At 41.6% G+C, this 24,872-nt stretch overlaps 1 protein-coding gene across 2 annotated transcripts in view; it reads right to left on the bottom strand.

Moving 5' to 3' along the window:
* Positions 1-1,088: 1,088 nt before the first annotated feature.
* Positions 1,089-24,872, bottom strand: part of LOC128300287 (ADP-ribosylation factor 6) — a 38,128-nt gene continuing 14,344 nt past the window's right edge. For both annotated transcript variants that reach the window (XM_053036301.1, XM_053036303.1), the window contains exons 3-6: positions 4,089-4,374; positions 3,851-4,006; positions 3,632-3,778; positions 1,089-3,068 (exon numbers count right to left, since the gene is read on the bottom strand). In XM_053036301.1, coding sequence (XP_052892261.1) covers positions 2,926-3,068; positions 3,632-3,778; positions 3,851-4,006; positions 4,089-4,170 — 528 coding nt within the window. In that variant the 5' untranslated portion in view covers positions 4,171-4,374 and the 3' untranslated portion in view covers positions 1,089-2,925. The remainder of the gene's footprint in view (positions 3,069-3,631; positions 3,779-3,850; positions 4,007-4,088; positions 4,375-24,872) is intronic.

Here is a 24,872-nt window from a genome sequence, read left to right as displayed (position 1 = left end):
GGTCCTCGCTAGAAAATCAATTCAAAATAAAACGACAGCATTCGGATTCCATATCCTACATATTTCGGTACATTTTCATACTATACGATTGAACTGAATATCGTAAATAGACCAGCTTTACCCAACAATAATGTCTGAAATGCTGAAATGATCTTTAACAAAAGAACAATTCAATAGGCAAACCTCACGATTCGCAAACACGGTTCCGTTTTAGTTTCCCATTCGTTTATTTTGTTATTCTTACATATTATCAATTAGTTGCTTTGTTTTTATTACTCTTTTACCGTACAATAATATTTACAAACGTTCGTCTCTCACAGGCAGAAATAATAAAACATAATTTTCCGACAGTTATCCGGTTTCTAATTGTTGCTTCTAATCTAACGTTCGCTTTTCTTTTCTCTGCTCGTACGCAAGAGTGTTGATCGCTTCTGTGTCCTTCGCGTTCGTCCATGTGTTATCACCGCTTCGCTGTTCATCGATCGCTGCTTTTGGATTTCCCACCTATTCACCATTCCTATCTCTAAGCAATGAGCGAAACAGACTGTACTGCAAATTGGCTCGATAGAGCGGTCGTCGAGTACATTCGTATTGCTGCGAAACGTAAGTAAAGGCTGTGTCTTGTTTGGGTGCGTTGGCAGCACAAGTGACGTGTTGTTTAACGTGAATGTTTGCTGTCCAATTTGCGTAACCATGTATAGCCGGCCATTGCTTAATTCGATAGTTTTCCCCCTAAAAAGCAAATTAATCTTTTTATGTTTCACTTGCCAACCTTACTGTCGACATTCGCCACTGCACTTTATTGTAACTGTGTATATACAGATCAAATGAACATTCAACAGTCAAATGAACGGACTCTTTCTGCTGCCGATCATTGTTTACCCTTTTTGTTACCTATTGTACGATGGTGATCGTTTCCATTCTTGCTCTGCCGCGCACCGTACCCTATCGTCAGCTTTATGTTTTACGACTGAAGTTTGCTTTGTTTGTTAAATATATACTTTGTTAGATAGATTGGCGGCAAAGCAATGCGGTCCATCCACTGCCGGCCATTAGAATCCCCTGTCATTATTATGACCCTGGCGTTATTTGGCAAAACAAGCAATACAACAAACTCAAACTGTTGGTCATACAAATACCACAGGTTCCTATTCAGTTCGATCAATGCAGCGCGTCCTGCCAACGACTACTGATCGCACATACACAAGCGTTCCAGTGCGCCACACATCATTGAGACACCCAAAACTGAACACACTCGATGTAATCCAACACTTTGTTACCATTATCATTAAATGTATCTCACGCAATAGTAAAACGTGTAAAAGTGATTTCTACTGTGGTGTTTTTTTTTTTCAATTTCTGTTTCCACTAGAGTTCCTCTTCCCGAAAGGAGATTTAGCTATGGGTAGATATAATTAATTACATTACCACGCTACAAAATCAAACTATTCTTCTTACGAAATGCGATGGAATAAATAATCGTCTCCACGCACTACAGTTGGTGCCTAATAAATTTGGGCATTGAATCTACCTCGAACCGACTTGGGAAGAACGAATGTACAAGTTCCATGTGCAATGTTGTGTCTAGTGTCAAGTTGGGATGAACTGTTCTACATTTCCATGCACTGTGAGTAACCAATAAGTATGTGTTAAACATGATGGACTGACTATTTAGCGTATGCTATTACTTGTAGTGTTGTTTTACGTTTCTGAATGGCTGCATAACAATAACGCTCATGAAAGCATTCGAAAAATCCAAACCGCAAGATGGTTGGTTCTATGGTTTAAACTGTCTCACTCAAACACGCTTGATAACGAAAAGAAACTGAAAAAAAACATGCCGAAGCGCACAAAACAAAGCAAAGTAAAGATACTTTTATAGTGATCATCATGGACAGAAATCTACAAGGACGGGGTGAGCGAGGGCATGAATGCGTTTCGGGGTTCGATCGATATAGGCAAAAGTAAACACTGCAACAGCGTGTGCAATTAGTTATGATTTTACGCTTTCAGTATGGGTTGAATCATCCGCACTGCGCTGTCTTTGATTTCCACGACCTAACCGCACGCTCTTTCCATCACCGGCAACGAAGAGCACCACTAACAAGCATTACACATTGGACTACGCTTATTTACTGTATATATATATTTACATACATAGGCGCACATACATAGGTGTGTGTATGTATGTAAAGACATAGTTGAAGTTTTTGTATGTTTTTGTTTTTACTTTTGCAACGATGCGCTCGCACGAGCCCTCCATACATTGTTTTTTCTTTAAAGAGAAGAACGCGTTTAACATTACTTCCTCTCCCATTGGATCAATTTCATAGATTAGAATTAGATAATTTATACCCTTTCTTTCGCCGACTGTCGTACGGATGCCGTTTGTTTCGCATAACAACAATCCTGCTTTATAACTATCCTGCGCACGGGAGCTGGTGACGATGGGTTGAGAACGAGTTTATCCTTAGATGTTTGTCCTATCATTGTATCTATAGGCGCGCCGTGTGTGCACTATTTGCGCCTACACACCGGTACATGCGTGAGTGTTTTTTTGTACTCTCCTCTCTCTCCGTACTACTGAATGCAGCCTTTTTTTTCTGCATCTCATATCTTTTCACCGTTCATCTAACTTGCTGCAAATCTACTCTATTTGTCCTACTGTTATATGATAAGGATAATGTTTTTTTTCCATTTCAGCAAACAACAAGCGGCAATGTTATGCTTTCCTCGGTGAGCGAAACTGAGGGAGACGAATGATGAGAACGGTGAGGGGGGGGATCGGGGAGCGGAAGGAGAAGGACTTTTTTTTGCTTTTGCTGCTTTGCGTTACGTTTAAATATATTGTGGATGTTCTTGCTAGGCGGCGGCTTCGTTCACGGCCCGGTCCACTGCCGTCCGGTGCGATGCTTACAATTATTCTCATAATTTGTGGTTGGACGTTAGCCACGTCAGTCCCTCGTACAGACCGTCGCCGGTGGTGGCACAGGAAGGCTGCACATACCAGTTCCGGTCGCGTATTCGCGTCAATCCAAGCTTTTCCTGAATTTCATGAGGTTTCATTGCTGGAAGAAAGAAAAGAGGGGAACATCACGTTACGATTTCGTTTACAGATGTAATGGCTGCATTCAATTAAAATAACCGATACCGTAAAATCAATGAGATAAAGTTCTATGATGTTCTAGTCAATTTAGCTTCACTATCGCTTCATGTTAATCTTGCTTCCTGTGCTGACAATAGTTCTCAGACAGCGCACCACGAATTGCCAGATTACAAAGCCCACATTCGAAAGAGGTAACTTATCTCGTCACGTAATATTTCGTTACGGGCCTGCATATATTCACACACCCGGTCGGTACAAACGCAAGCGCGATACCTGTAATCTAATCTCGTTTCTTCATATATTGCATTGCGCACAAAACAAAAAAAATTGGTTCTCCTGATTACAACGGCCAAATATAAACAACTTCCTGTTCGTTTGGCCTTGCTTGCCCGATATCGGGGGTTAGTCTCAACGGTTTGTACCACGGTGTCCAACAGCATTACTCAACTCTTTTATCACACTGTAAAACTGATCCTATTCAAGTGCGAACCGTAGCGTTTCCATGAGCAAAAAATGCTTCCTCACCTTCTGGCAGGTCTTGCTTGTTTGCAAATATCAGTATGATCGCATCCCGCATTTCGCGATCGTTTATTATCCGATGCAGTTCCTGCCTCGCTTCATCTATCCGATCGCGATCCGCACAGTCTACCACAAAAATTAAGCCTTGAGTACCTAAAAACGGGGGAAAAGAAAACATATTATTAATACATTCTTTGTGCAACATGGTCAGACAAAACTGCTTACCCGTATAGTAGTGCCTCCAGAGGGGTCGAATTTTATCCTGTCCACCTACGTCCCACACGTTAAATTTGACGTTCTTATACGTTACGGTTTCCACGTTGAAGCCGACCGTTGGAATTGTGGTTACCGATTGACCTAACTTTAGCTTATACAGTATAGCTGCAACGAAACGAAAATTGTTAAACATAAAAAAACACGCACTGCGTAGCATCCTCTATCTACGCATGATCACAACACTCACTTGTTTTGCCGGCTGCATCTAAACCAAGCATCAGGATTCGCATTTCCTTGTTGCCGAAAATTTTCGACAGCAGCTTCCCCATGTTGAATCCGATGGGATTTAATTTGTTTGTCCGATAAGGTGAGGTGGTTTGTGAATGCTGTGGGCCGTGATGTTGATTTTCCCGAACACCAACGTCTATCTACGTTGTCTAGTGTTGCACCTCAACCACCTATCGTCGTGCCTTGCCTCACCAGTGCACCATATTCCGTAGATAGCTTCAGTGTGTTCTTAACGTTCAATTGCACTGCAATGGAAGAAGGAAAATAATCCGATGTTATTGAACGCTTCTCAAACTGTGGACCAAACTCCGGAGGGGTGAAATAGAAATGATTCAGTGGAAATCGATTTTTTAACAGCATCCGACGTGAAACCACAAAGGGGGTGGTTTTGGGCTGGAAGAAGAGTCTTTGCATTTGCATACAGCGCCGGTGACCACAACTGCTCTCTAAAGTTGTAGCTGAAGAAACTTTGCATAGTCGGAAAGCGTCGGCAATGCCACAACCAGACTCGCATGAGTACAACGAATGATTAAATGGTGAATGAATGTGAAGCATTCCCGACTCAGCTTAATTTGAGAGTGAGTACAGCTTGTAGCCATTGTTTCGGGGCGATTCTAGCCCAATATCATTAGGCATTGGAGAACGAAAAGCGAATCATCAATCACCCGTTCTGAGGTTAGCAATATATTAGATGACTAATAGCACTTCTGGTCACGTATTGTTACGAAGTCTCTGTGTATTAAATGGTTTTTTAATAAAATTATTTTTTAATTCAATTTATTGTACCATATGCCCGTCACACTCACTACCCGAGATGAATGGAAAGTCCATTATTAAGTATGCATTTTTATCATAACGATAATATTGCAATATTTACGCTCGGTTGTACGCCTTTTTCCCACTCCAGCGTTGCCTTCCCGTCTTTGACGCACAAAAGGTTAAAGTCGATTTATGATATTTACATCCGTTATCAGACATTGGGTCGGCTACAATTTCCGGTAGAAACGAAGCGACCCCACGGGCAGCGGAACGAAGCATTTCTGAATTATGTGCCGGTTTTGCATAAACGTTATGGTTTGCAAATTCTTTTAACCTTTGCGCACTAGGCTCAAGGCGGAGCTTACCCAAAAGTCGTTACAAAAAGTAGGAAATAGAAGAAAATTGAAGAAAAAAGCTCATTTTTACGGCAGCAATAAGTACGAAAGTAATATGAGACAGCGAGATAGAAAGAAAGCAACATGTTTGCCTCAATAAGTCACATAAATTCAACAGTTTGTGCGATGGAAGAAAGGGCAGACTGGTGGTAATAATCACAAGTACGCTACCAAACCGTGGGAGTTTCGAGAGCTTTCAAACAAAACAACAACAAAAAAAACAACGGAGCATAAAAATAGTTTATCAGCATAATGAAGCACCCACCCACCGATCGACGGTCGGACAGTTTATTGGCAGCTCCCAAACATCGTTGATAGTAGCGTGTGACGGTGAAACTTTTGCGCCAAGCGCGTAAAAAACACGGATGTCTGTCGTACCTTGTGCCCGATGCGTTCGACGCAATGCATAGTTGTGTCCGCTTCCGCGGGCATTCAGTTTAGGAAGAAAAAGAAAAACCTTCCAATTACCAACGCAACTGCTCGATGTAATACATTTTTTTCAGACAACATCTGAGGCAGGGCTTATAAAGAGCAGAAATTCATTCACAAATTGCTGGTTGAAGCAGTCGAAAGAATGGATCGCCTTCCCATTGCCACACTTGCACAACCCCCGGGGAATTCATCAATCCGCGGGGAGCGGAAGGAAATAAATAGTGCAAAATCCCTCAATGGGTATGCCAATAATTTATGCTTCCCGCGTAATTCTACGTCAATCCACCCGAACGCTCGACTGACAACTGTGATTGTGTCGGTCGGTGTTTTGACTGCAAAACCATTCGTTGGCCATATTGTGATGTAACGACGGCACGGTGATCGTGTCCCGCCATGATCCACGATCCACGACGATGATGTAAGTATGAACTCACTGGACAAACCCAGAAGTAACGCGTAAACTTTGCAGCAGCGGTATAGAAATTGTTTCACCACATTCTTTTCATTTTCAAATGCATCAAGTGCCTGCTGCTGAACGATACAGAGTGCGAGCCCACAATACTCCGCTATGAGTTCTAGTGCTTCCTGCTGATTAATTAACCCTTTTCCCTCATTCCTCCCATTAGGAAGGGCGATTAGGGCGGGAAGGTGGATGACAGAAGAATTATTAACCTAACACACGTCAACCCAATCCCAATGACATGGGCATGAGCCGGAGGGGGACCATTAGCCCCGTTGCCAGGGCCTGCGGCATAGCGGGTCGATGATGATAGCTGCACGCACATGACACAAGAGAGCATGTCTGAGTGCTATTGCTACATGATGGTAGCGGGAGAAACATTTTAAGTTGCAGATCACGATCGTCTACAGGAGGCTCGGAGAAATACCAAGAATTACCACCATCATCGGGTTCCCAGCAATCGTTATGCTGCGAGCCAAACACGTGATGCTAACGCACCAACGGCGACACACAGTGAGTTGGAATGTTCTTTCTGATGTCTAAAATGTCTAAAGAAAAGAAGCATTAAAAAAAAGATAGTAATATAAATTATAACTTCAAATGGAACTTAGTGGAAAAAACATCACAGAAAGTTCAGAATTCTTCCATTTGTCACCGTCTAACTCTATTATTATTATTGTTTATTGTTCGTCCGCCGAAGACGGCTTAACGAGGCATTACAAGTGTAACTTAAATTGAAATTTAACATACATGTGAGACTTAATACGTAACGCGTAACATTTCTTTAAACGAAGACAGGGACATATAACTCTATGTCCGGTGGGCGTTTTTTTAATGAGGTAGACGATATTATATTTTCTCTCGCCACCCTTCATTTAGCCCACATGAAAAAAGCGACCAATTATCGATTTAGTGTCATCCCCGCACAGTCGCGATCAAATGGTAACTCGAGCACAGGAGCAGAGACGAGAGCACGCGGGAAGCTTTTCCAGGTCATTGAAACCCATACCTTCTGCGGCGTATGTGCTACTTTACCGTTGCAGTTTCATGCGTTCTTTCATTGGCAGTGGCTAGACACAGCACATTCGAGTGTCGAGGGTGTCCTGGTGATGATGCTGCTGCCAACCTCCACCAACACGTGCGCGGTTGGGCTGAAACGCTTTATTGCCATGAGCGAATGGTGGACTTTGTGGTAGACAGTGTGGCGGAAGGCAAGCAAGTCTCGCGACTTTTTATCCACCGTTTCTGTAATGCTAGCTGTGATAGATAGCAGCGTTCTTTGCACCGGACTTTATTGATCCCATATTTTCCCCCTGTCTGAACAATTGCGGGTCCGACTGTTGAACCTACGCAACACTAGTTACAACACGGATAAGAAAAGATTGACTGTATGGATCGTAAAGATAGCAATGGCACATGAAGCTGGTAGGTATCCAACAAAGAAAGAGAACAACCTTTAAATAATAATTTATTTACGACATCCGAACCGACCAAATATACATTCGCGGTCAAATTTTAATAAAAAATAATAATAAATTCACTTTAAAGAAAATCTCCTTCTACAGCAACGAGCAGACGAGATAATTTCCAAATGAAATATGTTGGTCAAGATCGTCAACACCCACAACTGGATCACATTACACAGAGCAAACTGTGGCAACAGCAGCAGCAGCTTACCCATTTGCAACCGAAAACATGTAAACGAAACAGTAATAAAATTAAAGCTTTATTACATCATCATCATCATCATCATCATCACCCCCTCCAATGCAAAATCTCATTTGCATGCTCTATATTTGCGCCTCCTTCAATCTTATTCCCAAACGAGCAAAATGGCATTACTGATGCTGATGGCACAGGATACACCCAAGCTTAGAATACATATAATATTTTGCACTCTTGTGTCTAGCCAGATGGGAAGATATGTTCATAATTTTATTTCGTAAGATTTACCTTAAATTAATTTATATTATTTATCACTATTATTTTCGAAGCTACCCACGGTTGAACTCGGTACTAAGATGCGAGGTGAGTGCCATTTTTGATGAATGAATATTAAGGACCGATTTGTCTTGAAAGCACTTCAAAACCAACAACGCCAAAATCGTTATTTAAGGTTAGAATTAGTGTCATCAAATGCTAATACATTCCCTGCATTTAATATGTATTCTGCACACATAGCAAACCTTCCATTCACAAGGGATGATTTAGATGCTTCTGTCACCAAAGTTACTGTCCATCCTACCCCCCCCAGCACCACCCCAAATGCTGGTGCTTTTGTAGTGTCAATCAATTCGAATAATCTAATTTCCGGCCACCACATACCGGGTGGCCCCATTATTCTTGAAGTCCATCAACAATTCTACCGACACGAGCTCCCTTGAGGAGCTCCACCGACAGCCATTTGGCGGCAACGGGTCGGTTATAGCGCAGGAACGCTGGTTCCACTGTGCACACACACGAAGCATTATGATATATGCTTCTCCTGAGATCTGCCCCCTGCTCGGGGCAGCTTTATGGCAATGGCCTGATTTACTTTCGGTCTTCCATTCTGCACAGAAAGATGACAGAAACGTGACAAAACGGACGGCTACATCCAGTACAGCGCGCATTGCATTATGCATGTAGCATAGGATTTGATCATAAATTGTATAGCATCAGACTAACAGTTACGTGTAATGCTTACTACACAGAGTAACTTTAAACTATTTCTAACGATCAAGAAAAGATCGTTTGATATAGGGCACGATGATACGATCTTCAACGGAACCCAATATTCTCATGCGAAACTAATCCAATTTACAGAATGAATTGAATGATTGCAGCGATCTTGATTCTACTTCGCGTTTGAAAACTTCATCTCAATTGACCGTACACCCAACCCAAAATGCCACCACACTCACTGGAACTGGTCCGGAACTGGTTAATGCTTATCACAGGGCGGCAGGGAGTCTTAGTACGCAAACTTCTATAAAAACTTTCAATTAAGCTGCTGTTGTGATGATGAATCGTTACAACCACCGCGCCTTCCGGGAGCAAACACAACTTCAAACAACAATCGCTGCCCACAAATTCATCGCAAATCCAATCCGTTTGAACACTTGTTTAATTTTTGGTAAGTACCCGCAGGGTAATTACAGAACAAGCAATTCATCACCGTGTACAGCGATACCAGATACCGAACAGACTCTTTAACAAGCTTATTAATAGGTCTGTGTTAGGCCACTCCTCGCCAATGTCCTGTCCAAACCCTGTTTCAGCACTCTTCAATGTTTGTGCACCTGTTTGAGCTTGAGAGGCAAAACCGAGCGCTCAGATAGACAAAAACACTCGCAACAGAACTGGAGCATCCTTCAGCAATTTATGGATACGTCTTTCCCCCCCCCCCCCCACCCCCCCCTATACCATAGAGTTAAAAGCCCCAATTTATCTTCTTCTACCCTTCTAGCGGTCTCTTGGGTGCTAGGGAATCCCAACAGATGGAGCTGAATAATGCAGAAAAATACACGACAAATAAATATTAGCTTTTGCTCGACTACTATTTCTGGAGATCCATGATACCTCTAACCCTCCGTTGCATGTTTGCCACGGATGGAATTGAAACCGGCAGGTACACACACACGCAGTCATCCGAGACATCACGAGAGCGCACTGTAAAAAAGCTCCCCACCAGCTTTGCTTGGCTTGTTCGATAAAAAGCCCTCCAAATGCTGGCAGGGGCAATCAGGGGGCTTCCGAAAAAAGGCTTCACATCATATCGCTTTGTGGGTCGAGATGAAAAAGGATAGACTTACTGCTATTCGTCCGTCTCGGGCTCGATGTGGAACAGCAACACACCCACGGAGGGATAAAAATAGGTTCCAGGCACCGCCGACGACATCGACTGTCTAACAAATATAACATCGTTTACTGATCCTTCAAAGAATGTTCGCGTAATAACCTGCGAGTAGGAAGACTCCATTCCAACCATCATCATCAAAACCTTTACCAAACGCGCAAATTCTTCAGAGAATTTGATAATGTTCTAAACAATTTCCACCGCCCCCCAGTAAGTGTCCGCTTATTCCAGCAATTCCGCTATGGAAACATGCCATGGCTAAAGGACAAGGACATCGTCATTAACATCATCATCATCATCATGAGGGTACCAGCATGATCGGACGGATGCAAATTAATCATGTTCTTCATGGAAAACCAAACAATTCCGATCAAACAGGGTGGTCCCGTCCCCGAATTCTCGACGCTGTTGCTCCACATTTCATCCGGTTCCGGGCAGCGCCACAACCATGTCCCATATCCAAGGGCACCACCCAGAGGTTTTTCATCGATATTTTATGAGTGAAGCGGTGTGTGGTTTGTGGTTTTGTTTGATTTTTCACCACAGCACAAAAACAGAAATGCGTTTTCCTGTCTTGCCCTGCGTTTTCTGTCCACATCATAAAACATCATGGTGTACAATAATAATAATAACGACGACGACGCACATTACCCCGAAAAGAATCCCCAGTACAGTACGGAATGAGGGAATGTGATGAGAAAGAGATATACCGGGCCAGGTATTCGGGACCTCCCCATATCAATACCCGGTTCCGGTTCAAAAAGCCTTTCCGGTTCCGGATGGTGTGCTGTGTACAGCAAAGCGAGGGGAGGAGAACCACACAACAAGACCGACGGGGTCTGTCTCTCTGCAATCAATGGCTTATACCGGAGGGAACAACATACTTTCCATCCAAAGCTAACCACACCAATGCGTCGTACCCTCCACCACACGTCACAATTCGTGTGCCGCTCGATCCACTCCCTTCGATAAAGGTCAGCAAATTAAAGCAACAAAAATTATAAGGAAAAAAATACGCCACGATCGAGCAAAGCCAACAACGGAAAAGGGCTGCACATATCGGTGGAGTGTGGAGAACAATCCCAAAAACCCCCCCGTTTGGTTTGAATAGCCAGGGCGGCGACAAGGAACAGAAATAAATCAATTTTCTCCCTTTATTTTTCCGGTGGAAAACTCAACGAAACCGTGGGTAGCCGTGTTCGGTTTTGGAAACAGCATCAGCCCAACAACCGACGGACGAACGGACGGACGGAAACATGCACAATCAAACCGTAAAACTGGAACTTGTTTGAGTTTTTCAGCAAAAGTGAAACCAATAAAAGACAAATAATGTTACGTGCCGGTTACGCGATCGAATGCGATTTCGTTGTTGATTTTGATTGCTGTAGAACACATCAAATTAAATGACTGTGTCACCGTGACTCCACAGCCAAAATGATTGTCAAATATGGTTTATGCGTTCTCGTCCTGCACTTAAGACTGCACAAGAGCACAAAAGTTGTATGGATGTTTCTAGCGAAGGAATCATACCGGCTTCGAGCAAGATATGAGTATGATTTTATTAGCATGCGCGGCATAACTTTGAAGGAGCCATTTTATTTCTTTACCATTGAAATACACACGATTTTATCTAGTGGAGCTGAGTGGGGGACTGCTGGGACGGATACTAATTTATTCATAATTTATTAAGAGAGGAAAAAATTTAATTCTTTTCAAAGATTTAAATCCGAGTTAAAGAGATTTCGCACTGTCTAGCTAACAAGCAAATGTACCAAAGCGATAAAGACATTTTTTATCATGCGATCTCCTCCACCGGAGATTTATCGTAACATTCACTCATACATTTGTTAAATTACTCGTTATGATTTGAAATCAGTGAGAGTAATTGTGCTAAATCCTGAGTTGACTCCCGCAAGAACTGACTCACGATTTAAATCGTGAGTTGAAGATTGCCGTAAAGAATAAAGTCGCGAGTTAACTCCCACAAGAATTAATTCACGATTTAAATCGTGAATTAATGATCGTCGTGAAGAATTGAGTCGCGAGTTAACTCTCGCAAGAATTAACTCAAGATTTAAATCGTGAGTTAAAGATCACCGTGAAGAATAAAGCCGTGAGCTAACTCTCGCCAGAATTAACTCACGATTTAAATCGTGAGTCAAAGATCGTAGTAAAGAATAAAGTCGAGAGTTAACTCTCGCAAGAATTAACTCAAGATTTAATTGGGAGTTAAAGATCTCTGTGAAGAATTAAGTCGCGAGTTAACTCCCACAAGAGTTAGTTCACAATTTAAACCGTGAATTGAAGATCACCGTGAAGAATAAAGTCGTGAGTTAACTCTCGCAAGAATTAACTCACGATTTACATCATGAGTCAAAGATCGCCGTGAAGAATTAAGTCGCGAGTTAACTCTCGCAAGAGTTAACTCAAGATTTAATTGGGAGTTAAAGATCTCTGTGAAGAATTAAGTCGCGAGTTAACTCCCACAAGAGTTAGTTCACAATTTAAACCGTGAATTAAAGATCACCGTGAAGAATTAAGTCGCGAGTTAACTCTCGCAAGAATTAACCCACAATTTAAATCATGAGTTCGCCGTGAACAATTAAATCCTAATTATTTTGAATGATTTGATTCTTTGTGAATGAGTAAAATCGTAGAGAATTATAATTATTCTTCTCTCTCCCTAGGAAGAGTAAAATCAATCATTCATTCTGAATCATTGTGCACAATTATTCATAATCACTCATTTTTTTTTAACAGACAGTGTTCTTGTTCAATTGCCATTTTTCATCCCCTTTCGACTGTACTGTACCTTCAAGGCTAAGTTCAAAGCTTTAAACCTTTGTACAGAGGTACAAAGTTCTTCAAAGTTCAATGGTTGTATGTGGGAGCTTACTTTTACCAAGTTTTGAAGTATATTTACTGTTAATTAATTTAATTTTGCATTTTAGAAACTCATATCTATTATTTCGTCTTATTCTATATGAAATACGCGATTAGATGACGGTGACATAAGCTTCAATCACAAACCGATTTCGATCATGCCCATGCGGATGAACATTGAATCCTGTTAGAAAATTGCATACTGAAAGCATATTTTCACAAATCGCGCACGCTTTGGTCAATCGTAGCGCCCCGCATGGCCAAGTGATAATTAGACGCCGTGCGCGCCTTTACACATCCCACGTTTGAGTGATGATGGATGCGTTTCACATGAACATTCAAGTGCCCGGCAAAAGTGATACTAATTTCTCTTACGTCTATACCCATATGCCTCCCATACCGTCCTCTTAAAAGCCCTTCACGCCGATATTACCCCCTGTACCGGCTAATTAACGACATCATCATCATCATAATCAGAGGGTTTGGCCCGGAGGAGGTCCTGTCACTACTGTTCACGGTGCACACGAGTACTATAGCACCGGTAGCATGCTAAACACGGGCCTGGGTGCGTGGTATGCGAAGCCAATGTTGTGTGAGCGTGAATAAATGAAACATGACACACCACAACAGCCCATCACCCACATTCGCATCGGGAAGGGGAGGACCGTTTGCGGTGGGCGGTGAACATGGTAAAGCAAAAATTAGCTGCAGATGGATACCTGAAGCATAGTGATAAAAAGCTGTAACGCTTCACTAGCATCCTAAACCGAAGCGTCTATGGGTGGGGCGACGAGTGTAGGTTGAAAACGGAAAACTAGTGGAAAATCTCTTCGCAATGGTTTTATAAATTTCTAAGCAAATTATCAACCTCTCCGGGGTAGAATACACTGCTAGATGGATGAAGTAAAACTAAACTGGCAGAGTCATTCCACATGAATTTATTATGATCGCAAAACGAAGCGAAACCATGCAGCATTTAACAATTCAGACAATGTAAGCAACACAATATCGATCAAGTTTCCACGGTCGCACGGTAGTGGAACGGTAGTACGTAAACGCAAACGTCAGACCACCTTTTCAAGCTCTTCTAAGCACAACTGACTGCTGACATGCAGTACCGCACGCATGATTAATCAGTAAACGCAACGACATTTGGTCGACAGCACAAGAACGAAAAAAAAAGTCCATCAAAACACTCCACCACCATACACACACAGTAGATGAATGAACTTCATTGCGAGAGGAAACAAAATTTAGGAGAAAAAAAAGGAAATAACAACAGCACAGCATAAACAAACACACCACGCACCACGCACCACGCACCACCAAAACCGAAGCACGATAACGAACGAAGGAGAAGACGAAGCACATACATGCATCGGAACACAGCAGATAAGAGTAGCACGCAAACAGCAAACATAAGTGTGGCGATAAAACATTCCATTTTCACCCATTTCATATTCACTTAATTTGTCGGCGATGCGGAAAAATACCGACCGGTTGGAAAAGTGAGACCGTAAAAAATGTGCGAGGGCGAATGATCTGGCATAAACACACACACGCGCAGATGTATGCTTATGCGAACAAACCGTACGCGCGCCTTTGCACTGCGATCATGTTTCCGGTCGCACAGAGAGACATCGACACGTCCATGAGGAAGGGCGGCTAGAGAGCATGGCTAAGCATCTGGTTACATTAAGGAAAAAACGGCTCAATATCAATATTTGATCAAGCGTTTCAAACGAACAGAATTGCTGTAGGGGGAAATAAAGAACATGGGCATGGGCTTTGCTAGCGTTGCGGCATATATTTGTTGGAGAATTCGAGTCGAATGCAAATAAACCTAATAAAAAGTTAATTTTTTAGGATGTTTGTCGGGTTTTTTTAAATATCAACTGACAAACGAATGAAGCTCAATACATATAAAACCTCAAAAGTGAACATTTTAAAATGATATCAATTATTTTGTGATAACACCCAGTTGAATTCGCGATGGTGGCAACCAATATCGTAAAGTCGGCAAAGAGGAGTTCATCCGTTGACAGCTAATGAACGCTCGATGCGATTAGAGTCATTACACACTGTACTCGAGATTAATTTTTACATTAATTAGAGATTTTTTATACAACTTTATAAAAGTAAAATAAACTCAAAAATGCTGTTTTTGAGGTGTTGGGAATAAAAAAAGTCCAATATCAGTGAAATTCCTCTACGTTTTGGAGTATCTCATTCAATTTTTCACAGCATTTCATTGAAGTATGAGTTCGTAAAGGCACAAAGCACTGGCACGTATTTGAAAATAATGTATGTCGTTTCATATCAAATTTTAGGTTAAATGAAATTCTTCCACACCTACTCACACTAGTAACACAACAGTGCCAAACAAAATAAAATCGTCGGGCAATTGTAATTTGGAATCAAAACTCTTAGTTACGGAAACGTCAATGCATCTGGAAGGTATTTGGACGATATATGAATAATAATAAGAAAAAAGTTCCGGTTATCAATATCACAAAAACTTCATACTTAATTTCATATTTAACATGTTGTTGTAAATTATTAAAGGGGTTTTGGACCTCCTGGGTCTCTTTCGCCTCTGACATACTTAACATAAGAATTACCTAGCGTTTTAAACATTTTGTATTGGTAGTTACTTAATAAATAATTTCAAAGAACTGAGTTATAATTCAATATTTATTGTATTGACGGTAGAAATAATGATTCATGCTACAACATAGACAAATGCAAGCAATACGTTTACTATTCTAGAAATATCAATTAAATGAGAACAAATCATACCAGTGAAAATGACTGATTTGGCAATTAAATTTAACAATTTCAATGTTTAATCCATTCATTTTCCATCAGTAATATATCAATATATAATATAATATATAATTATTATATAATGTAATATATCAATATATAATATAATATATAATTATTATATAATGTAATATATCAATATGTAATATAATAAGTAATATACAAACGATCAGTAAAAATGATCTATCAAAGATTCGTTGCAGTACAGACAAACAAATGTTAACACAAATGAGACGTAAGTCTAGCCTGGAGGGCATATTGGACCAAAGTAAAACAAAAAATGCTAGTTCATTGCCACGCTTACGGCCGCTGATTGCCAAGAAGCTGCTTACAAGATCAATGAACTTAAATCGAATGAATTATCATCGGTTCCACATGTTGCGTTTCCTAAACTCAATCGTGTTCTTCTGTATGGCGGCTTCATTTTGTGAAGCAGAATCAGAAAGCCAGAAAGAGGCATTAAAACCAACGCAATTCCACAGCGTAATTGTGCACCAGTTTTAGAAAATAATACAACCAAAAAAAAAAGCGGTACGACGATAACAAAACTTTTTTTTTCCTGTAAATGGTTGTACAACCATCAACAGTTGTTGGCACTTGTTCGCCGGATAACACTTCACCGATAGTAATGCATTGCAAGAGTGTCACACCGCCTCTATCTGCTGCCCGCACAGCATCCGGTGAGAGTGACTTTCATTCAAGTTTACACTACACCGACACGAAGCAAACACGACGAAGATGCGGCCGTGGAAGGAAAGTTGTAACTATCATTCATGTCCTATCGAACAAAGCCGGTTCGAGAGGGAAAGAGAAGGGAGGGCTGCGACATTCACTCCGGTCGTGGCGCGTACACATTGGCCGGCTGAGGCTGCTGTTAGCTGAAAATCTTCAGCTTCGCGAAAATAGGTCACCCACCCGCTCGTCACCAGCCCCGCGCGTCATTCACTTCGGAAGTCACATTCCAATTGGTAGTTGTTCTGAATGGAGGCAAAAACAGGCTCACAACCACCATGCCACAGTAGAAACTAGCTCTGCATATCATGTCAGTGCTAACATACTTTTCACAGACGAATATCCCGGGAAAGGGGAGGCACGTTCGCTTGGGTACATCTCATCGCCACACGTGAGGCGATGGTTCGATCGGGATTGAGATGACGATGATAAATTCTCCCACTTGCCTTTTCAATACGTACTCTAACGGATCATGAAACTCTTCCACATACCTTTCATCCGTTTGTTAACCTTTATCTCAATTGTGCATTGAGAGATTCTTTGAAGTATTCTTCCGCAGAAGGAACGAAATCCCCAAAACTAAGTTAAAGTATTCGGGGAAAAAAGGGAAAAGAAAACACCCGAAATATAACGGCAGTTTATTTGCATTCCACACGATCGAGAATGAGAAAAATCTCAGCAAAGTCAAACGGTACAGCCACACCAAACCGCTTGGTGAACTTGAAGAACCCCCGAAAGGCGACATCGATTACCATACGAAAACCGGATAAGAGAAACTATTCCACCAAGCAAGCAAAAATATCACCGGTCATCGGTGAACAGTTCAGCAGACATCGAAGTTCGGACGATCAAACCGACCGATTCTTGCCGGTTCCACGAAGTGATCTTCGAAAAGATTAACCAAAAAAAAAGGCCCCGCGACAGCATCTTCGAGGTAATATTTGCTTCACGGTCACTTGACCCAAAATTCTAGGCAACTAAAACTCGCTTCTACTGAGCTGCATGACTAAACAACACGCTCTTACTCATCGGATCTTCAAATAATCCTACGAACAGCGTAGGAAATGCTGCTTCCCCAACCCTCTCCGGACAACGGCGCCAGGAAATGGGACAAAATAGAAAGACATATTTGGGTGTTCCTCTCTCAATGCGACCTTTTCCTTCCTCGACTTCGGGGGTTTCGGCCGATGATGAACTTGAGCTCCGGCGGATGAATAGCGGTCAAATCTAACCCGTTCTTTGTGGCTTTGAGCGCTAGCCCATTTTTTTTTGTTTTCATCAAAACCGTTTAAAAACCAGTTCTCCAGCAGGCCTTCTTTTGGGTTTGGATTTCTGGAAGGCTTCGCGAGCGTACGATCACTTCTTGCTTGGGAATATATTGGAAGACATTCGAAGGTCTTTGATAATGAATGTCTTTGATTCTCTCCTGCTTCTAATAGCATCGATCATGCAGTGTTCAAAGATCTTAAATTCGACAGCTTAATAAGGTCAATAATATAACATTTTCTATAGGAACTGATAGCATTATTCAATGATATAGCTTCAACATAGTAATAAATGTTGTACCATAGAGCTTTAGGGACGACCGAAACTTTATGCACTTCAGCAACATCAGATGGAAATTGCTTCATCACTCTGTGTTTCAAAGTAAATCACGGTAAATCCCTTCCTTCATTCCTCTCAAAAACTACTGCAACATAAATGTATAATCCACACAAAACCCCCAGCGACTCGTTCCCGGGTAATCTCCAGTACATTACCCACCAGATGCACCACTGCACTAAGGCGAAGAACAAGTGCTCCGGCGGATGCCTCGCTTCTCCTCATTTCAGTTAAGCAGCCAATTGTGGCAAGTACAACCCACTCGCCAATCGGCCGCATCACAACAGCAAAGACGGATTGCAGTTAAAAATAACTCCAACCATCCAAACGGCGACGTGTGTACGCGCTGCTCGTCGGTACTCATGCGAACGATAAACTATTTGAAAATATGCTTCAATTGTGTGGGGTTTGCCGAGTGCCGAGGCGCAACACGAAACCCATTTCACCCAACTGTCATCAGAGCGGCGAATCACTGTCCCGGGAGAGGGGATGGAGCGAACCGGGCGACTGCTTAACGACTCAAGAGGATCACAGAAGAAAGCGCAAATCACAGCGCACCCGCGAAGAACAGGAAGCGGATAAGCATGCGTCAGATTGCACAAATTACCGTGATTTGCATATTTTCCCAACGATGCTCGGGTGAAGCTAATGTGTGTGTGCTAATACAAACGATCTTCGCTTTTTCTCTTGACACACTTGTTTTCATCCGCTGTTTTATTTATTTCTTTTTTGTTATTCGCGATCAGCATATAACGTTGGATATTTTGTATTTTCTACTCCATCCAGAACCATTTACTTTACACACCTCTTCTCTTTTAGTCAAAAAACTTCCGATGAATCATCACGGAGAGTTTTCATCCAGTAGAAGTCATCGACTCAGAAAAGAATCCCTAACGACGAATGGATTTCCAATGAAATCATCCCGCATCATCAAACCGAGGAGGAAGGAACGAGTTTATAAGGCATGTTTTATTCATTTTTCATCGCCCCACAGACACGCAGCAGACCGGGAGGGGCAAAAGAAAAATAAAAACAACAACAATATGTCACCACAGCATGCTACCGGTGTCTTTCTACCGGCACCAACACCGGTCAAGATGAAAAACATCCCCCCCACACTTTGGTCGTTTCGCGACGATTAGTTTGTTAACGTCTTCGAGGGGCACTGCTGTACGATCGAGTTCACGATCAAGTTCGACCGGTCGACACGCAACACTACCATATACCATATCCGGAGGCACGGCGCGCAGCAAACGCAACACGAAACCCATTAACCGTGAATGGCACAACAACAATTTTTGTCCGCCTGGTGGTAGCGGGCAGCAAGGTGTGACACTGCGACAATATGGAAGGTGTGTGCATTCGAAGGTTCGTTGACATTTCACGTGTCTGGAAGCGAAGAATACAAATCAATATGTTACAGTGGTTAGTTCAAGCTTGACACACACACACCAATGACAGAGTTTCTGTAAATTCTGTCTGTTTTTAATATTCAAATTTGTTTGAATCTTTTGCTTCATACTTACAGTGGTGGTCATTGAAGTACGACCATCTGTTAGTGAAACACAAATATTTAACTAAATAACCAAAACTTTAGAAAATAGTATTTGACGAAAAAGAATATTGAGAATGAAGGTCTGGGTCTCCAAACATCCATCCGTGATATATATTTTTTTAATTTTTTATGTGCCAATCTATATGATTCTGAGATGGAAAATGTACCGTGTATTGATATAAAATCTTTATCTATAATATCAAATCAAATGTACCACAGATGTTTGAATAATCGTTGATTTTTCACGTCATTACTCGTGCAGGTATTGAGCATGCTTTGCTGTCGAGATCTGTCCAGAATTTGATGATACATTCAATGTCAAAAAATATTAAGACTGCTTGAAAGTGTCCTGTGCAAGGATTAATGAGTAATGAGGTCAACAGGCAATGTTTACGTTGATTTCTAGGTTTTAATTTTCACAATTAAATATCCTTGGTTATGTAGTGGTAGATGGAAACTGTACAGGCAGTCCCCAAAATACACGGAATCAGATATATGTGGATTCAAATATAGGCGGTCTTGGTTCTTGGTTCTGCGCGTTTCTTTGTTCTGCGTGAATTTTCTATTCGCCTATTGTCAATTTAATGCCTCATAATCCTTAAAGCTACTGACGTCCATTACAATGTGTCAAATTATGTCAGACTTTTCAGTTTATTTTGAAATTACGCAACGGGAACTCTATACTAGTGTTGGTAAGATTGGGATTCGGAAGATTCGAAGATCGCATCCCATGACGGATTCGATCGGATCGGATCCCAAATGACGGATTCTAAAAGGATTCGATCCGATTGGGATTTTCGTTGGCGCCAAGAGCATCTTCTGACTGACGTCATTCTTGCGCACGGTGAAGCATTGTTTTTCGGTAGCATACGATCGAATAATCCGATTTTTACTTTTTCACGATGGGCTGTATTAGTCTATGGCATTGACAGAGCAAATCTTTAGCATTTTATTTCCTATTTTAAACCATTCAATGCTAAAGCTTAACCCGATTCCAGTCAAACGACTGCCCGTGTAGCCAGGATCGTTGGAGGCTTAATTTTTTTTTTTTTTTTTGAAAACGTTGTCCAATATCGATGCAATGTTCTGATCGAAATTAATTCAACTTTTCAAATTTACACTGCTATTAATTCATCACCTCAACTCAAAGCCGTTTTCATTTTATGAGTTTTCAAAGTTGACATGATTTTTTTTCGATTTCTTCTTTGGAATTCAAATCTCTAGTAGGATTCGGATTCGAAGAGTCGAATCCCTACAAACATTCTATTATCATATCACTGCTGTATAAATGAAGGCAAGGAGAATTAATGTCCTGTTTCCACAATCATTGATTTTGTTATGGTGTTGCCTAAAATGAAGTTTTGAATCCTACATTAAAAATTGAGGTTCCTTTATGTCAGATTTCGTCGATATGAAAATGATCTGAGACAACAGTTTAAAAAAAACAACATTTTCAATCAAAACGTTTAATAAGCATAAGCCTTATTTCACTGACCACCACTGTGGATTGTTGTTTTTCTCATTTATTGTACATTTCATGAAAGATTGAGCACCTCGCTGTAAACAGATGGTGTAGTTTACATTTATGTTACGGCATAGTAAATAATGTTTAGAAAAAAAATCAATTTGCGTCCTCTCCCAATTCAGTCACTCATTTCTATCCGCCCAACAAAAAACCGTATCGGCAAGAAGTAAACACTGTGTCCGCGAATTACGTTTTACGTCCCAAGCGTTAAATCGATTCGTTTCCTTCAGCTCCCCACCCACCCATCATGCGCCCTTTCTGCCCCGTGAGACCCAAGCATAAAAGCAACCGAAACTTGACGCAAAGAAATAACAAACGATGCCCCATTGGAAATAAAAGTAAACACCCATTGTAACAATACAGAACCTCCAGGCACTAGGGAGAGGGCATGGTTTTTCACTATGTGTTTATGTGGAAAACCGGTAAACTTGTGTTTTAACGCGAAAGAAAATAAAAGCACACCCACCAACCACTAACGGTGGTGGTGGTGTGTTGGAAAATCGATACGGCATAAAAGGTGTCGAATAGTGGCATAACTTTCGTTTGCTTGCGTCCGAATTTTCTTCCCGAATGGTGGTGATGGCGATAGTTGGAAGGAAATGATTATTTTCACCCTTTCGGGTGGCCCTGACCTTGCTTAGTCCGACTGCTTTGTAATGTTTCACCAACACACAACGATCGCAGTAAACGCGAAGTGCAGTATTTTTGAGCTTGCTGTGCGGTAAGTATCGTAATCGGCTTATGCTTGTTTCGCATGCAGCAAATAATCAGACAATAATTTAAGGGATTAAAATAAATAACTACACAAGAAAGATGATGTTTTTTTTCCTGTCTGTAATAAATTTACCATGGGAAAGGATTAGTAGCGGAAACTAATCAACATTGCTCCTTCAGTATTAACTGACGGATATATTCACACGACGCCAAGTGTTTGCGCGAATGAGAACTCATAGCACATACACACACTCCAGGCACGAGGGCTGCAAACAATAATACTACAACCGGGGGATCGGAGGGAAAAACGCAACACAACCGCAACAACAACATCGTGCTGCTGTTGACTTGACCTAGTTCGGGGTAAAACTCCGTTTGATGTTGTGATCTGCAGAAAAAAATGGAAAAAAGGAAAAACCACGCAGGCTAGAAACACATCATCAATCTAAAGCCACCACACCACTACACACACACACAAGCCCATGCACAAAAGATCACTATCAATGAACAGGATTATTTATGTCGCACGGTACAGTTCCCGGGCATAGCAACCCCAAACCGGGATGGTATCGCTGGGAAAATCGATTTTCCGAGCTGCACGTTGAATGGCGATGTAGTTGGGGACACGCTTATAAGTGCATCACCGTCACCCACCACCCCGGTGCATGCAGCGCAACATGCAACGACGACAGCCAATGTCAACCCGGTTAGTTAGTCCAATTCCGGTTTGCATGTTCCCTATTGAATTAGGCACGCAGAGATCGGTGGATGGCGGAAGATTAGGCCGAACAACCCCCCGTGGAGAGGAAAGATACACAATAACGCTGGAAGTTACACAAACACCCCTCGAGGTCAACTTGAAGGACAACTTTGAGACCTCGCCCTGTTACGATCGTTTAAAATTTCAACAACATGTCCTCTCTAGGACCATAAGTTATTCAAAGAGTGTTGACCGAAGGCGCCTTTCACACACCCACAACACACGACCGCGCCTTCTGCTCGCCTGTGGAAATGCGACCGTAGAGAAATGTGACAGCAAGGTCGAAGGCAGGTTTGTAATTAAATTTCCGATAAACTGCAACCAACGAGTGCTAATAATGGATGACAAGCGAAACAGCAAGTCGTTCCATTAGGATGTGTGTCATTTGAACAAGCTTTCCCATGTGCGTACTGGTTGTACATAATGCAACGATACCGTCAATGCTCTTAACCATTAATACTCCATCATGCACAACTTCTATTTAATTACGCTCGATTCTTTTATATGCCGATTCAATAAAAACAAACCAACTAGTTAATATGAATGGCGCCATCCATCACGAAAATGTGCCAAAACATGTGATAAGCAGCGCGCTACCGCTTTTCTTTTTTCCGGAGGGCGAGACTAAACACTAACATAACACACAACATGATCGTGTTGTGATTAATGTGCCACTCCACGAACGGCTTGGGCGAATGAAATGTTATACAAATCAATATGTGGCGCGTCCATGCGCTTCTTCACACCATTAGCACACAGCAAGGCAAGAACTTCTACTTCCATAGGTAGATTCTCTCACAAGAACCATTTCTGATGAGGGTGGTGTGCTGCTGGGCGCGCGGATGATCTACCCCCTTGTTGATGCTGTGTGTATAATAATCGGCACATCAAAAGAGAATTGACTGCCGACGGAGCATCGTTAATCGGCTAAAGTGCTTTTATTTCCTTTGCGATTCTTTGTCCAAATGGTTGTGTTCTGTTTCCTGTTGTAGTGTAGTGCTGCTGTACATGCAAGAGCACACCTATGGATTAGTGATGAGAAAGTGATGGGAACGTTCCATTTTTTTCGGAACGGAACAGAACCAGGTTCTTTTCTTAAAGAAACGGAACCTAGCAGGATCGAGGAATCTACTTCCACGAGAAAATTAAAATATTCCTGCATGATATGATGTTTACATATTCGTCGTCATTATTATACATTTTAGTATAAACCAAATACAATTTTTGGTTAACAAAAACAGTTTTGCACCCTATGATTCGCTCCCCTTTCCCATCCTGTAGGTAGTACGCACTATCGTTTGTTCTTATTTGTTCTTCCTTTTGTTTAGTCCTTGTTACAGATGTTTGTCCCTCGTTTCTGTTGTCCTTATTGTTATATGTTCTATTGCTGTTGTCGAGGATACATTGGGGAGGCTTGGACAGTCGCAACTATATAGGTTGGGACAGACGCTACCATGACACAGTCTAGTACGCCAATAGCAAATAAAAATAGTATTTTTCCGAGACGTCAGCCCACACGGACGTCAACGAATTAAAGGTCAACAAGCCAAAGGACTGGCAAGCTGCTCACCACGCCGATTATAAGACCACTAAAACTCACCTCCGACCAAAGGACGCCGCAGACGGCTTGTCTGAAGGTCGAAATGGTCTGAAAGTAAAACCCGCCGAAAAAGGAGAACAAGAGGGACCCCAAAATGATGCAGCTATTCCTTCCGAGTTCACCCGGGATAAGGTGCATCCTAATAGTGGGAGAAGGAAATGTCTCCCTACCACATATAGCATAAAAATTGTTGAACTATTAGCATCTAAGAATAGTCTATAAGATATACGGCCTGGCCGTTATTCAGTTAAAAAACAGTTTTGAAGGTATATTTGTTACTATGAATTTATCGCTACTAGCAACGAGATTTTTTATCAGAGCTCTGAAAAAAAAACATTAAACACAGGAAGAAATTTAATCAAACAAACTGAAAAAGTAAGGAAATGAATGGAATGTCTAGATCCAATGATCTTTTTTAAAAATGTAAATTATTCGCCGTATATTAAACGATGTAATATACAGGCAGTCCCCGAGATACGCTATTAAAGCGGACCGCTATAACCCGGGAAAAATCCGCATAACTCAAATTTCCGCGTAAGTCGAATCCCGGTGCAATTTCGTTTATACTTCAAAGTCACAGAGTCGACTTCCTTCTCTGCACTTAATTTATGCAGCGCATCAAACGATTTTTAGAGAGATTACATTTAAATAAGTTAGAAAGA

Source organism: Anopheles moucheti, chromosome 3, assembly GCF_943734755.1.
Source record: "Anopheles moucheti chromosome 3, idAnoMoucSN_F20_07, whole genome shotgun sequence".
NCBI lineage: Eukaryota > Metazoa > Arthropoda > Insecta > Diptera > Culicidae > Anopheles > Anopheles moucheti.
Note: the sequence above shows the minus strand (reverse complement) of the source record. Positions and strands in the feature narration are given on the sequence as shown.